Source organism: Sceloporus occidentalis, unplaced genomic scaffold, assembly GCF_023333645.1.
Source record: "Sceloporus occidentalis isolate IW3139 unplaced genomic scaffold, rSceOcc1.0.p SCAF_10, whole genome shotgun sequence".
In the NCBI taxonomy this organism is placed as follows: domain Eukaryota; kingdom Metazoa; phylum Chordata; class Lepidosauria; order Squamata; family Phrynosomatidae; genus Sceloporus; species Sceloporus occidentalis.
This window is the reverse complement of record NW_028316990.1, coordinates 19,683,205-19,700,393: the sequence shown is the minus strand read 5'-3', so window position 1 is coordinate 19,700,393 and position 17,189 is coordinate 19,683,205. Positions and strand designations below refer to the sequence as shown.

The window sequence follows — 17,189 nt, the reverse complement described above, 5'->3', positions numbered from 1 at the left end:
CTAGACCAAAAAGTTGACTTGGATGTTGACTCTCAGCCTCTGGAGAAGGCCATGGCAAACCTCCTCGGAACAAATCTCACCAAAAATCTCATGATAGTGTTGAAATGTAGTAATAAAATTTGGTAGTTTATATATTAAGCACAGCAGCAGCATATGATCTGACAATATATATCTGAGTTCCTGGTAATTTAATAGGATACACAGGTAAGGTAAAAAATAAGACTTACAGTGGGCCCTTGGTATACGCTGGGGTTTGGTTGCAGGACCTCCCGTGGATAACAAAATCTGTGGATGCTCAAGTCCCATTAAATAGAATGCCATAGCAAAATGGTGCCCCTTATATAAAATAGCAAAATCAAGGTTTGCTATTAGGAATGTATACTTATTTTGGAATATTTTCAAGCCGTGGATGCTTGAAACTGTGTATAAAAAAAATCCTTGGATAAGGAGGGCTAGCTGTACTTTGCTGTTGCAAAGAATGCATCCAACATCTAGGAAAGTAAGTAACCAGTAGAAAGAAATATACTTGTAAAAGGGTCCCTAGAGCTGACCTTCATGCATGCAGGTAAGAAGGAAAACATCCTTAGAAGCGCAGCCTTGTGGTTGCATCCATCTTGGACCAAGGTGGGAAAGAGAGGAGAGAGGCAGAACAAAGAGGCATAAAACTCTTTAGCAGAGAGTAGGAGGAGATAGGAAGTGACCTCTTCACACTCATAGTGACCAAATGCAGGGACATAGCCAAGATTTTAGGAAGGGGCAGGGGGTCCAGACTAAGTGCCACCATTATAATGGGGCTTGGGCACGGCAGCACAGCAGCACGCACCATTCATTTTTCTAATGGGGGGGGGGTCCGGACCCCAAGGACCCCCCCTTGGCTACGTTGCAGTCCCTCAGTGCCAACCCTGGATATCTTTTGCAGCTTGACAGGTGTGTGCATGTGTATGTGTATGTGTGTGCAGCTTTGGAGGATGCAAAATGGCTCTAGGGGGCCACATGTGGTCCAGATATTCTCCATCCTCATATTGAGCAGTAACCATCCCACAAGTAGTTCACCTCTTCTGAGGTGTCACCCGGGGTGTTTTGCACTCCTTGCACCCACCAGACTCAGAAAATTGGCATCATCCTTCCCTACCAGCAGCCACAAAGAGTGGACAGGAGGGATGCCCTGGCTGACAGAGGTGTCCTTGCTGGACCACACAAGTCACTCACACTGGAATGACACCAACCCTAGTGACGCCATTGAGGATATAATTAACATTTTGTGCATTTTCTGAACGGACTAGGATCGGAAAGGAAGCAAGATGCTTCTTGTTGTTCTGGGAAACAGTTTGATACCCCAAGCCCTGTTCCGGTGGTTAAGGCCAAGGGGAATTCACCCATTACCAAGTTGGCTAAACACAAGTGCAGGATAGCAATCTTCTCTTCATGTTTGCCTGCCAGCTGTAACTCCAAAAGATGGGAAAATAACAAATGAGGAGCAGAACCAACGTGTGCTTTCAGTGACGCCATATAATTTTTTTGTTGTTCATTTACCTGCGAGTATGTCCAGAAGCCTTCCAGATGCTTTTTTTAAACAAAGAAATGTTGGATCATTCTCAGGGGCTTTTTCTGCATTAGACTTATCTCTCTTGTGAGACCTGCTAAAAAGGCTCTGCAGGCAGTGTTGAAGCCCAGCCCTTTGTGCAAATAAAATACCTCCTGAGTCTGAGATTGAGATTGAAAAACAGAGGCGTAGCTGGGAGAGCCAGTTCCCATCTTGGTGCCGGGTTAAAATTATAGAGTACTTAACCTATTATACTAGCCTACCTAGGCAAAGCGTCATTCTCAGAGGGCCTACTGGGAGAAAGAGGAGGAAAAAAAGATCTTTAAAACAGAGATCTCAGGATCTCTCCAAACAATTAAGGCGATTAAGCATGTCGGCTCATGTACTCAACCGCCAGCAACTCCTGAGAATGCCAGGGTCTAACCCAGTGCCTCTCCTTTGCAGCAATCCAGATAAAAACCCACACCTGCGAGCCCCTCCTTTTAGCCCAGAACTCAAGACGAGAGCTTAGGACAAGGAAGCAACGGCCTCCTTTGCACACCCCAAAAAATGACGCTGGCATCGGCCCAGGGAGATGAATATCAACCGGTTTACATAGAGACTCCAAAATTACAAACCACCTTCCCAACCACCAAGAACACAGTAGTGCTCCCATTGGCTTGAGTGGAATGGGAGCCAAGTCTACATCAAACTCCATTGGATTTCTCCTCCACCATCACTATCATCATCATCATCATCATCATCATCTTTTAGCTTTTTGTGGCTTTTTCAGGCTATGTGGCCATGCTCTAGAAGAGTTTATTCCTGACGTTTCACCAGCATCTGTGGCTGGCATAATAACACTAATAATAATACTAATAAATTTTATTTATATACCACCTTTCCAAAGGATCAAGGCGGTTTACAAAGTCTCAGATTTCTCTGAAGATGCCAGCCATAGATGCAGGCAAAATGTCAGGAATGAACTCTTCTAGTACATGGCCACAGAGCCCAAAAAAGCCACAAAAAACTATGGATGCCGGCCATGACTTCACATCATCATCTTTCTCTTCTTGTCTTTCTTCTTCTCCTCCTTCTTTTTCTCCTTCAGGTATCCACCTTGGTTTTTGTCCTCGTAGCAGATTCCTGGTAGAACATCTTCCTTCAAACAGCAATAAAATCCCCGTTCACATGACACAATTAAAGCATTTTGATACCCCTTCAACGGACCTAGCTGCCTCCTGCCCACAGCTGGGGTTTCTAGTTTGAAGTTGAAATCATGGACCCAGTTAAAGATACAGTACTTTGACACTGTCATAGATCCAAATGGAGAGTATAGTCAAGAAATCAGAGCAGACTCAAACTTGGGGTGCATCGACACTGTAGAAATAATGTAGTCTGACACCACTTTACTATGGAAAGCGCTGTGCAAACTTTACTGCACTCTATAAATAAATGTTAATAATAATAATAATAATAATAATAATAATGTTAACTGCCATGGATATTAGTGCTATGGGGTTTGATAGTTAAGCAACTGAAATTCTGTCTCTCCAGTATGTTTCTCTTGAATGTCTTTGTGTCTGTGTCTGTGTATTTCTTTTTTGATGTTGTTACTAAAAAATAAATGGAAGGAATGTGGATTAATATTAGTATTATTTTAATTGGTCAGATTAGAAAAGAAACTGAGAAGAATAAAGGACGAGGTAAATACTGTATTCCTATCTAAGAAACCAAATGGAGACATTCAAAAAACACCACTCGCAAACACGAAAATAAGCTCCAGAGGAATCCATGGCAAGGGGATGTCAAGAATGTTTTTATTTTATGAATCTCCAGCTCCTGGATTTAGATCCCAGAAATCGAAACTCATAGGAGCGTTAGAGTATACTGTTCAGTCAAATAAATAGATCGCAAATGGTAGGCATGGTCGAAGTGCCAAAGGAAGCCCAGGTCAGGACCTCGCAGTAGGATCAGTTTGTCCAAGGTTTAGGAAGGGCTTAAGCCGCCTCTTCCATACTCAGGCGTCAGAAGCATGTTTCCATCGGGTCCCTGGAAAGGAGTGTTGGTGGTCTGGGAGATCTTTTCGGATACCGTTGAGTGGAACGGCGGCTTGGGTTTAAGGGGAGCGTCAAAATTGGTCAGCGCCTGCTGGAATCCAGCTGCGTATTTCTGCAGGTCGTTGTTCAGCCAGTTGACAATGTTGGCTTCTTCGGAGGAGCCTTGCTTGAAGAGACAGACTGTGTTGATCATGTTGGTTCGCTCATTGTCCTTGATGACAATGACGTCTTTCTCTTCCAGGTTCTCCAAGGCCAAGTCAAAGTCATTGGACGAAACCGAAGCGATGCTGGACTGGCTGGCGGTCTTCTTGGCTTTGTCCTGCTCTTTCTCCTTCAGGTTCAGGCTGGCCACATCGACAAAGCAAACCACCTCGCAGTTCTTGTCTCTGGGGACGCCATGTTTGTACAAATCCACGCGGCACAGGCCGGCTTGGCTGTTCAGCCAGTCGATTTCTTGAGACATCTTTGGGAGACAAAGGTGAAACGATAGAGACGCCCAGAGCTGTTGAAAGTGTCCTTCTATCCCGGTTGACTGGCCTGGTTGACTCTGCCAGACTTAAGAGGCTTCCTCCTGTCTTGGCTTTCTTAGCTGGTTTGAGGAGACAGCAGCAATGGTCCTCTGGTGTGGACACATGGTTTCCAAGCACCAGTGACCTCACAAACCCCTACTATGTTCCACCAACCAATGGCACACCGGCTATCCTTACACAAGAGGCTTCTGGGGTTACAGATGTAGCCCAATCACATTTACTAGCACACCTGACCATTGGCTACACTGGCCAGTAGTTATAGGCGTTCTAGATTAGGAGTGAGGAACCCATGGCCAATGATACCTGGAAGGCCATGGGTTCCTCACTCCTATTCTAGAACAAAAGGCCAGGAAAGTAAAGACTAAAGATGAAACCTGATCATTCTATAATTCTAACTCATTCTCCGAGTGTGGATCCCTAGGTGGTTAACAATTATACAAACATTAACAATATTATAGTATCATGTCCAACACTTAAACCAACAAAATCAATGAACGCACACTAAGAGATACATTCCGGACCCCGGTGAAAATGGAGGCTCATGCATATTCAACCCTCATAGGCTTGAATAGGGTGTGCCTCTGTGCATGTGACCCAGGTGCCTTGATCTTATAGGAGATAATAATAATATTATCCCTGGGATTTGAAGTTTAGGGGGGTATTTATAATTCTCTTCCAAGAGAGATCTAGTGGCTCCCCAAAGGGTAAACTCCCAGATTCAGAGGATGCAGCAACGACAATAAAAGTGGGATCCCAATGTTGTGTGGTGTGAAGATGAAAAGATAAGTGTTAGCCGTATGCACTTCCTTTATCTGAGGGCTGGGAACTGTACAGTCCATGAGCCAGATTTCGATGAAGCCCTTGGAAACACCTTTGGCCCTTCCAAGGCCCTGGAGCCCTGCCCTCCCAAAAAAACAAGACCTGTATTTTCAGTATGGGTAATTTAGTGATCGATCCACAGATCTTACAGCGCAGAGGCCAAGCTAGGTCTTTTCCGGATTCGTTTTCGGACTGCCTCTCCAAAAGGAAATGCATGAAATTACATCCAGCGAGCAAACGATGTGTCAGCAATACGCTTCCCCGGGGAGTCATTTATTTTAGGCAGGAATGTTATAAATGTGTATCTTTCTCTTGGCTCTAGCTTTTAAAGGGTTTTGTAGATTTACCATAATTCTTTTTTCCTCTGCCGTGACACACTCCTCCTCCAGCCCCAAAAGCGGATCATCTGGGCTGTCTTGTTTTAGGACATCTCTTATCAATTTCAGTAAAGTAGATCACAACAAGAGACAGCTGGGGTGGTTTAGTGCTGGACTAGGAATGTCGGACTAAGTCCTCCAGGGCAACGTCTGGCAAACGTTGGCCACAGAGTCATTCTGGAGGACCTCGAGATTCCTAGAGAGGACATGTTAATCGAATCCACAAATAAAGCCTCAAAAAGCCGCAAATGTGGAAGACCAACCATATTTGCATATATGTAATGAGATATCTTGGAGTTGGGACCCAAGTGTGAAATTCATTCATGTTTTGTGTACACTTTATACACATAGGAGTTTATCACATAATAATAATACAATTTAATACAATATTCAGGTTAAAATATACAATCCCGTATCTCAATAACCCACCCACCCCCTAAAATACAATTAAGCAGTTTACAGATTAAAACATACCTTAAAATAATAAATGAACATTGGCTGTAGCAGAAATCAGGGAACAGCAGGTTCAACTTATTTGGTGGCCAGTTATCTATTCAGGAAAGGCCTGCCGAAAGAGATCCATCTTAATAACTTTTTTAAAGCTGTTTAAGGCGGTAATGGGACAGATCTCATCCAGCAGGCCATTCCATAATCTGGGAGCGGTTGCCGAAAAGTGCAACTCTATGGTCAACTTTAACTAGAAGTTGCACTTAAAGACCTAGAGATTCCTACAGAGGATACTCTACTAGGCCTTTGTAGCTCCTCCGGTGCAGTCCTATGGTCAGTGCTTATCGGAATTGACCGCAGAGTTGCACTGGAGGACCTAGAGATTCCTAGAGAGGTGTCCTCTCGGGTAAAAACGCAGTGTTTTTGTTATTTGGGGTTTTCCCATATTCGTGGGGGTCTTATGCCTCTAACCCTAGTGGATGTGGAGGGGCAAGTGCAGTCCCAGAGAGCACGAACAATGAAAGGAAACGTGGAATCCGTGGCACCGTCCGCGCTCCCTAGGAAGGGTGCCGAAAGAGCGCGAAGAGGGCCGAGAGCTCTCTCCAGATGAATTCCAGGGAGGCATATATTGCCAATCAGGTGGGAAGTAATGGGCGATGGGCTGAAGGCCAAAACCTCCAGGAAACAACACATGTTCCGAAGTACAAAGCGTCGCTCAAGGCAGACTGGGTGGTGGAGGCAGGGAGAGACTGCAGACAGAGCTGGGAATTAATTGCGCACCAAGAGACGGCGTGGGCTTGAGCCACATCTAAAGATACACTACCTGAGCATGGAGCCAATTAAGAGGAGAGAATGGCTTCACATATTTAAAAAACCATTTTTAAAAAACAGTCTCCAAGAGAGCGCTGGGCGGACTAAACCCACACATACACACACACACATGCGCACGCTGCTTCCATGGCAGATAATGCTTTCATTGTAAACACAGCAGCAAGCCAACAACGGCGATTGGTTTTAATAGAAATTTCGAGCTCGGCGGCATGTGAAAACTTGCGGATGCTGAAAGGGAGGCTCCATGCCACCATCGCCACACTTCGGAACCCTTGAAATCAATGGGAAAGATTAAAATAGAAATGCACACATTTTAGCACAACTTGCTGTTGTACAAACCACAACAAGTAAACTCCAGTTTATGGCAACCGTCTGCTTAGGCGATAATTCTTCAGAGAGGATTTGCCATTGCCTTCCTCTGAAGCTGAGAGAGGGTGAATTGCCCATGGTCACCCAGTGGGTTTGCCAAAGCCCTAGGCTGCGTCTGCACAGCAGAATTAATCCAGTCTGACACTATTTAAACTGCTATGTCTCTAGGCTATGAAATTCTCAGATTTGTAGTTTGTGAGATATTTAGCCTTCTCTGTCGGAGACTGCTGGTGCTACAATAAACCTCAGGATTCCATAGGATTGGAGTCAAAGTGGTGTCAAAGTGCATTAATTCCACAGTGTGGCAGCAACCATAGGCATGTGTGTTAAAGGGCAAGTTCTGGTCTAGAATGCTAAGAGAAAGATCCAGTTGTGGAATTCATAGAGATCTTGGAGGAGAACCAGCCAAAATGCCATTTTTTGACCTAACAGGATACAATGGACAGTTTTCCCTCATTGTGTTGTTGTTGTTGCTATTGATCTGGGATGATCTTTCATTTGGTGGGATTGGGATAAGAAATTACAGCCAGCTCTCCGTAGCATCCACAGCTTGGAAAATATTCCAAAATAGATCTAAATTCCAAAAGGCAAACCTTGACTTTGGTATTTTATATAAGGGACGCCATTTTACTATGCCATTGTATTGAATGGGAGTTGAGCATCCACGGATTTTGGTATCCATTGGGGATCCTGGAACCAAATCCCAGCAGACACTAAGGACCCGGTGTAACTGGCTTTGCTTTCTGTGAGATGTAAATGACTTTGAGGAATGATTTCTAAATGAATAAATCAGCACCTGTACATTTTATATGCAGATTTCTATCCTGGGCCCTGGGTCTTTTATAGGTCTAGAACAGCCATTTCAGCTGTTTCTAATTCAACGCTTGCACATTTAGAAATCTAACTGGCCTTTCGGATGCCTGTTGACTCAGATGTAGGTCCCACTGTGCTCAATGGGGCATACACCCAAAGAAATGCGCCAAGGACGGTGGCCAAAATTAAATTAGATTTCCTTTCAAACGTATTGTGCAACAGTCCCTGAATGTCCATAATAAGGACTTTAAACAAAATCCCGATTGCCCACAGGCCTGGATATTTTGCATTTGCTTCTTGTAAATGGAAATGCTACTTTCTGGTCAAGACAGGAGCCGAAAACAGAGGTGAAAAGAGCTCCATCTGTCTGAAAGCCTCTCGACACACACAACCCCTTTTTTCTCACCTACCTCTTCGATATTAGCCACAAGTTTAGCTTGGAGCGACTTCCCCAAACCAGAGAATATTTTTAGACGTTAATGTTCTGCAGGTATTTGCGGAGGGCCAAACGGGAGGCGGAAAGAGATGCAAAAGAAGGCACAAATAGAAAACAGGCAAACAACTAGTTGCTTTTAGAGCCCGGCTTAGGTCAACGAAAATAGGCGAGCGACACAAATGATATTTCACAATATTTGGACAGAGCAGACATTTTGTCCACCGCAGGCTGGACCAGACGCTGCCGAAGGGGGGGACTTTCTGCCTCTTCTGGAAGCCCTCCAGCTACTTGAATTTATGGGAAACCACTGACCACCCCATTCCTGGCAAAATGGGTAAGGGAAAAACCATGGTGCCTTTCCCTTGTTGCATTTGAAATACCTCCAAGCAGCAAATTCAATACCGACGGCATGGGATAGGGAAAACGAATAGAGAGGGTCTCCTCGGCTTTCTGTAGAGCCCAACGGTAGCAGACTGAAGACAAGTGGGACAGCGAGACAAGGGCTGCATCTACACTGCAGAATTAATGCCGTTTGGCATTATGTTGTTTATACTGCCTTGGTCAGGCCCCACCTGGAATACTGTGTCCAGTTCTGGCCACCACAATTCAAAAAGGATGTTGAGAAGCTGGAATATGTCCAGAGAAGAATGACCAAAATGGTAAAGCACCTGGAAGTCATGAAACCCTATGAGGAACAACTTAAGGATCTGGGGATGTTTAGCCTGGAGGAGAGAAGGTTAAGAGGTGATATGATAGCCCTGTTTAAATACTTGAAGGGATGTCATAGTGAGGAGGGAGCAAGCTTGTTTTCTGCTGCTCCAGAGAACAAGACCTGGAACAATGGATGCAAGCTGCAGGAAAAGAGGTTCCACCTCAACATTAGGAAGAACTTCCTAGCAGAAAGAGCTATTCAACAGTGGGAGATGTTTGGAGAGTGGTGGAGTCTCCGCCTTTGGAGATCTTTAAGCAGAGGCTGGATGGCCATCTATTAGGAAAGCTTTGATTGAGAGTTCCTGCATGGCAGAAAGGGGGTTGGACTGGAAGGCCTTTGGGGTCTCTTCCAATTCTGATTCTATGACTCCCAGGTGGGAAGGGGGCCAAGAGAGGGTGAGATAGGGTTCAATGGGGCTCCACAGTTAGGCACAGGGTGTGGCGATCCCAGCCGTTTACCCTTTGTGTGGTGGAACGACGCAACTCACACAGCACACAGGTGGGTGGACTGCATTTCATGCTCTCAGTGCATGCTTGGCCTTTGCAAACAGCCTAACATCCCCAACTTGATCCATGCGCTGCATGTGCATACAGGCCCTGGGGATCAGATTCCTGCTTCAAACGTCACCCGTCAATGGAGCGCAGAGACATCCCGCTGGGTTCCCTTTCTTTCTTTCTTTTCATGTGTGTAATCCTCAGTGTGTAAACACAACAAGACTATGCCTGCAGCCAATGGTTCAAATAAAGGCACAGAGAACTATGACTTAAAAAGAAGAAATAACTATCATATGGATTTGCTGTATAATGGGCCCTTGGTATCTGCTGGGGTTTGGTTTCAGGAACCTCCATGGATACCAAAATCTGTGGATGTTCAAGTCCCATGGTGATCCTTAGATAAAATGGCAAAATCAAGGTTTGCTCCGTGGAACTCATACATTTAAAAAAACAAATATATTTTCAAACTGTGGATGCCTTGAATCTATGGACACAAAAAAAATTGGTTGATACGGAGGGCTGACTGCAAATAGCTTTAATTGCATGGAAAGCTTAATTGCATTTTAACAAGATTTTTTGGTTGAATTTGACTTATGTCTTTTATATGCTTCTATTTGTATTTCATTTAACCTTTTAAAGCCATCTTGTCTTCTAAGGTTGCCAGGTTCATAGCACTCCAGATCCGGTGAATTCAGGGCCAAAACTAGAGACCAAGGGATGGTCCTTAGTGATGCCAGGGAGACAGGCCCTGGCAATGTCATCAAGAATCACACATTACACAACAGTGGCGGTTGTGTGGTGTACACCATACAATTTTTTTAAAGTTTAAGGATAATATATATATATATATATATATATATATATATATATATATATTTTTTCAAGACAGTGATCTCATCCTGAGATTCCTCATCCCGCCCCAAAGGAATATAGTCAACAGTGACCACCATGTTGGTTTCTGAAGGCTGACCCTTGGATGGTTTGCTTGCAAGTTGAACTGACCAACAGCACATGAATGGCAACTTATTCGGAGACCTGAAGCATTCAAGACATTAAACAGCGCCACTTAGTGGCATGTGCTGCAAGAGGATCCACATCTTTGGATGCAACATGCCCGTACATATAAGCTTTTCAAACACTACTGGGTGTATTCACACTTCTTTGAGACCCAACGTGGCATAGTGGTTTGCATCTTGGACCACGACTCTGGAGACCAGGGTTCAATTCCCAGTTTGGCCATATAAATCCACTGGGTGCCCTTGGGCAAATCGTACTCTCTCAGCCTCAGAGGATGGCCATGGCAAACCCCTTCTAAAGAAAATTGACAAGGGTCGCCATAAGTCAAAACTGGAGTTTCTCACACCTTATCTGTCAGAGTGCGCTGGCGCCACGATAGTACTACAAGTCCCAGGCTTTGTTAATGGAGCCATGGTAGTTGCAGCAGTGTCAAACTGCATTAATTCTGCAGTGTGGAAATAGCCTATTTGCTTTTTGGACTACAACTCTCCAAACCTTCCAGCCGTCACGATTGCTGGTTATGATATCTAACTCCGGCGAGCCAAATGTCCGCGGGATCCTCATCTGTTGTCTCAGGCCTGTTACAGACTGCCAAAATAAAGCTGCTTCGGGTCTCTTTGGAGGTATGCTGTTTAAATGATGCATGCATCCTAAGAAACCGGAAGCTGCACCAAAGCTGCACTCCAGTGCTTAGGAATGGAGTGTGGCTTTGGGGCGACCTCCGGACTCTTAGGACCCATGCATCATTTAAATAGCATACCTCCAAAGAGACCCGAAGCAGCTTTATTTTGGCAGTCTGTAACAAGCCTCACTGCGGAAATAATCTACCTTCAGACTGCTTTAACTGCCCTGGCTCAATGCTAGGGGATTCTGGGAATTGTGGTTTTGTGAGACATTGAGCCTTTTCTGGTGCCACAATAAACTCCAATTCCAGGATTCCCTAGCGCTGAGCCAGGGCAGTTAAAGCGGTCCCAAACTGGATTATTTCCGCAGTGTGGTCTTGGACCTCAGCCTAAATCTTTGGTGAAAATGCCACAGTAATATAATATATTACAAGGAAAACATCGACTCTCGTTTATGACATCGGCGCAAGCGTTCCCCCCATTCTGCAAAAACTTGGTCGATTATGGAAGCTGGAACAGATCGCAAAAAGTAATGGAAGATTAAAGGGAAGGAAAAAAACTGGCTGGATCTCCAGGATGACAGACAGATTGGCAGATCTCCCGCTTTGCACATTTACGTTGATCCCATAAAGGCCGGACGTGTCTGTATTCGCCGCTTCGCATATGTAATTATTTCTTCCAAATCGGTGCAAATCCTGAGTACAACTGAACTCCAGGGCAGGAACGCAGGCCTGTTTTGCCAAAACTGTAGTTGCTACAGCGGTTTTTCAGACAAGACGCCTATGGCCAGAATGATGCTTTAGGATGAGCCAAAACCAGGGCTCCTGATGATGCAAATGTGGAAGGAGAAGGCTGCCACGGATCAAGGCTATGGCAATCCATGGATTAAAATACACTCGTCATCTTTGTACCCATTAGGTACAACTGTTCCTTTCTTCTGCTAGAAATCCTGCAAGGACTGGAAGCCAATGGCTCAAAGGGTCCAAGGCGGTGGTGGACGCGGGTGCAAACACGCCTCGAGTGTGCAACCGCCTTGAGGGTGTAAACCCCTCCTTGCCGGGTGGCCTAACAGTAGCTACTAGGAGTTGGAAAGCATTTGCAGCTACTGCTCTGGCCTGTTGCTCGCAGGAAGCCGGAAACTGACCAGACAAGGCGGCTGTGTGCGGATGTGTGTGTGTGTGAGTGTGTGTTTGTGCAAAAAAGAGGAAAGGGCCGAAAAGTGACGCAATCCTTCCTCTCTTTTATCTGCAACAACCAGCAAGGGCTTGAGCTGCTTCCAAGTTGACCGGATGCCCTGGCTGCAAAGGAGGACGAAACGGCAGAAAATGGAGGACGGATGTTACAAAACAAAAGCTAAATGGAAATAGAAATTCTGGTTTGCTTCTTAGACTCCAAGCGGAGGAAGTTTTGGAACTGATGTTTGGAATGGAGGACATGTCCTGGAAAAGGAGGATGTCTGGCCACCCTAAGATTTGTATTAATGTAAATTCATGCTTCTTAAGTCAAATTGGAGGACTTTATGGAATTGCTGCTGGATGGAAGGTTCAAATGTAGGACTCCTCTTGGAAAAGGAGGATGTCTGGTCATCCTGAGCTAAAAGCACTACCAAGAAATGTCAATCCATGCTTCTTAGTCATGCTCCAGATGGAGACATTTTGACATTTCTCCTGGACATGTCCAGAAAAAGGAGGACAACTGGTTACCTGGCGCTCAAAACCCTCCTACAAATGTCAAACCATGCTTCTTAGTCATGCACAAAAAGGAGGATATTTTGAGACTCCTCCTGGATGGAAGGTTGAAAGGTAGGACATGTCCTGGAAAAGGAGGACGTCTGGTCAAGCCTAAGCTGAAAACATTCACATCAATATAAATTCATGCTTCTTAGTCATGCACAAAATGGAGGGCATTTTAAAATCCCTCCTGGATTGAAAATGGGAATGTAGGACGTATCCTGAAAAAGGAGGACGTCCAACCACCCTGAGTTAAAAACCCTCCTACAAGAAATGTAAACCCATGCTTCTTAAGTCATGCACAAAATGGAGGGCGTTTTGGGATTCCCCCTGGAAGTGGAGGACACATCCTGGAAAAGGAGGACATCTGAGCTGAAAGCACTCCTAGAGATGTAGACCCTGTGCTTCTTAAGCCATGCTCCTCCATCCTTAAATTCCTCCTGGACCCATGGCAGTTAGAGCGGGATCAAACCGGACTATTCCTGCGGTGCGGGTGCAACCTAAGGGAAAAAGAAGAACCCAACTCCTCCTGACTCTGTCTCACTCTCCCCCTCCCACCTTGAACGCGCATGCGCACTAGGGCCGCCCAGCAGACCACGCCCCCTTCCGCGCGAGCAAAACTTGTGAATGGCGCCGCTGTTTGCTTCTTCAGGACGAAGGGAGAGAGAGAGAGAGAGAGAGAGAGAAGGGAAGTTGCGCACGCAGGTGCAGCAGCGAGCTCGCGCCAGGGCTGAGAGGAGAAGGAGGCGGGGCAGGAGCCAGGGCGGCAGTGCGCGTGCGCGAAGGCAGCGAGGGTGCATGCGCAGAACGAGCCGACTCAGCTTTTCTTAATTCTCTTCTCTCAGTCGCTCCTGAGGCGGCTGAGTGTCGCCAGTTCCGTGTGTTTTTTCCGCTTCCTCGCATCTAAACTCTTTCCTGCCCCTATTATATATATATATATACACATATATAGTACATATATACACATATATGTACACACATATATACATATATAGTATATGTATACTATATATATATATATATATATATAATTAATAACAGTATGTGTTAATATCATTTCCTTTTCTCTCTCAATGTGAGGAAAAGAAGCGGCGGCAGCAGCCTGAGGGGAGGGATTTCAAAACTAAATAAACATATAAATAAACATTAACTCTTAATTTTGCGTGTGTGTCTTTTTTAAAATTTCACATTTATATATTTTAACGTCGTACTGCTGTTACTTTTTTAAATTGTATCGTTTTTAAGCGGTCGCTCGCCGCCTCGTTTTGAGAGAAAGGCGACCTATGAGAAAATAATAATAATAATAATAATGATATTAAAATAGGATAATATTTTATTTTAAATCGACGTGTTCTTTACAAAACGGTTATTTTCTTTAACTACATTATCACACGCGACCTCTCTTTTTCTCCTCAGGGAGGGCCACCTATATATATATATATATATATATATAGTATGTATGTATTTATGTATAAATAATGTTTAAAAAGCCGGCTTTGCCTGAGGGGGAAAAAGCCAGAAGGACGAAAAAGAGAGAAAGCATATATATATATATATATATATATATATATAATATTTAAAAAGCCAGCTTTGCCTGAGGTAAAGAAAAAAGAAAGAAGGAAGAAAAACAATACACACGGAGAGAGACTACATATATATATATGTGTGTGTGTGTGTGTGTGTGTGTATACACACTCAGAGACTATACACACACACATGTATATGCTATATTTAAGAAGCCGGCTTTGCCCGAGGTAAAGAAAGAAAGAAGGAAGGAAGGAAGGCAAGAAAGGAGGGGAATCGGGAGGCGGAGCCCCAAAGGGCGAGGGAAGCAGGGAAGGGAAGGAGGCGCGGCGTGGCGGCGTCAGTCGGAGCCTGGGCGGCGGGAGGGAGGGAGGACGGGCGTCGGGCGGCGTTTGCTGCTTGAGCAGCCGGCGGGCGGGCGGGCTCCGTCCTGGGCTCCTTCTTCTTCTTCTCCTTCCTTCCTGGAGGCAGGCGAGGCGAAGTCGGCTGGGTGCCGCTGCTCCTGCTCCTGGGCCGGCCATGCCTCGCGTGGTGCCGGACCAGCGGAGCAAGTTCGAGAACGAGGAGTTCTTCAGGAAACTCAGCCGAGAGTGCGAGGTGAGAAAGAAGAAGGAGAAGGAAAGAGACGGAAGGAAAGAGAGAAAGAAAGAAAGAAAGAAAGAGAAGGAGGCAGAGGAAGGGAACCCGGCGCAGAAAGAGGCGGCTTCCTTGCCCCTTTTCTCCGCACCCGGCTCCTTCTTCTTCCTCCTCTGAGGCTGAGAGAGTGTGACCAAAGGCGCCCAGTCGAGGGGAAGGGAGCAGCCACGCTCTCTCAGCCTCGGAGGAAGAAGGGGCCACGGCAAGAAGAAGACATCCTCCTCGCCTCGCCTTCAGAGGGGCCAGGAGTCTCGGAAACGACTCCAAGGCACACAACAACAACAGCAGCAGCAGCAGCCTTAGCCTTCTCCTCCATTCCCGAGAACTGGAGCAGGATTTGAACCCAGACCCTCCTCAACACCCCCTTTTTTTTGGCGACAGAGAAGGAGAGGCTTGCCAGGAAACCCACCCAGAGTTACTTTTTTCCCTCCTGGACTCGGAATCCCAGCATCCCCCTTCCCAAGGAGGCCAAAGCTTCCTCCTGGATGCCAGCCCCCCAAAAAGAGCTTGGAAACCTTGCCTTTGTTTGGAGGGAGTGGATTCTGGGTATTGTTGTTGTTGTTGGCCATCACTGCTCTGTCCATGGATATGCTTTGGTTGCTGAGGATGATGTTCTTTGGACCACAAATCCCAGCAGCAGCAGGAGGGGATGCTGGAATTACCAGTATCAGAAAGGAATGATGGGACTCCAAGATCAGGAGGGAATGATGGGACTCGGAAGAGAAGGAGGGGATGATGGGACTCTAAAGAGAAGAAGAGGATGAGGGGACTCTAAAGAGAAGGAGGGGATGATGGGACTCTAAAGAGAAGGAGAGGATGATGGGACTCTCAAGAGAAGGAGAGGATGATGGGACTCTAAAGAGAAGGAGAGGATGATGGGACTCTCAAGAGAAGGAGAGGATGATGGGACTCTAAAGAGAAGGAGAGGATGATGGGACTCTAAAGAGAAGGAGGGGATGATGGGACTCTAAAGAGAAGGAGAGGATGATGGGACTCTCAAGAGAAGGAGAGGATGATGGGACTCTAAAGAGAAGGAGAGGATGATGGGACTCTCAAGAGAAGGAGAGGATGATGGGACTCTAAAGAGAAGGAGAGGATGATGGGACTCTAAAGAGAAGGAGAGGATGATGGGACTCTAAAGAGAAGGAGAGGATGATGGGACTCTCAAGAGAAGGAGGGGATGATGGGACTCTCAAGAGAAGGGGGGATGATGGGACTCCCAGAAGCTGGATTCCCAGCAGCAGGAGGGGATGATGGGACTCTCAGGAAAAGGAAAGGATGATGGGATTCCTAGCAGGAGAAAGGGGTGATGGGACTCTCAGGAGCTGGAGGGGATGATGGGAGTTGTGTGCCAAGAGACCATCACCATCATGAGTAGCAGGAGCAATGGCCAGGCAGCAAGGTACCAATGACAACATCCAGAATCCACACACAAAAAGGCAACGTTTCCAAGCTCTGGTCCCTGGCTGCCACATTTTGCAGATGGGGATGAGGGGTTTGTTTGTGTTTTGGAACATGTCGAGGACCCCCTTCCCAGTCCTTAAAGGGTCTTCTGTTGCGGTTGTTGTTGTTGCTGTGTGCCTTCAAGTCTTAGAACAACCCTGAGGCAAACCTATCATGGGGTTTTCTTGGCTAGTTTGCCATTGCTGTCCTCTGAGGCTGAGAGAGCGTGACTCGCCCAAGGTTTGTATGGGTTTACAGTATATGGCTGGGCCAGGATTCGAACCCTGGTCTCCTTGTGTCCTAGTCCAACGCATAAACCATTATTACTCCACACTGGCTTACTCCGTAGTAAAGCCCTGTGGAGTCTGAGAGGCATGCTTGTATTTTATGTTATGTCACTTTGCCTTATTCTTGGTAGACAAGGCTGTGTTTCCTTCTTCTCTTCCAGGAACCCTGTCCCACATTTAGCTGGAGATGCTGCCACGCTTTGCAGAGACAGAATCCATCTCAGCGCTAGGGAATCCTGGGAACTGTAGTTTATATTGTGGCACCAGAGCTCTCTTTCAGAGAAGGCTCCATGTCTCACAGAACTACAGTTCCCAGCATCCCCTAGCATTGAGCCAGGGCAGTTCAAGCGGTCTCAATCTGCAAGGTGCGCCAAGATCCCTTTGCAAACTGATTTTCCAAACTCAAACGCAGCTATGTCTTTGAATTCTTCCACTGTTTTGTGATCTTGCAACACCTTTGAGATGAACTGAAAGAGAGAAAGTGGGTCACAGGAGATTTCCTAGACCTCAGCCCACTTC

General features: G+C 45.9%; 1 protein-coding gene across 3 annotated transcripts in view; it reads left to right on the top strand.

Annotated features, from left to right (window-relative positions):
* The first annotated feature begins 14,745 nt into the window (after positions 1 to 14,745).
* Positions 14,746 to 17,189, top strand: part of CBFB (core-binding factor subunit beta) — a 31,195-nt gene continuing 28,751 nt past the window's right edge. For all 3 annotated transcript variants that reach the window (XM_089540920.1, XM_089540922.1, XM_089540921.1), the window contains exon 1: positions 14,746 to 14,901. In XM_089540920.1, the coding sequence (XP_089397046.1) occupies positions 14,824 to 14,901 (78 nt within the window). In that variant the 5' untranslated portion in view covers positions 14,746 to 14,823. The remainder of the gene's footprint in view (positions 14,902 to 17,189) is intronic.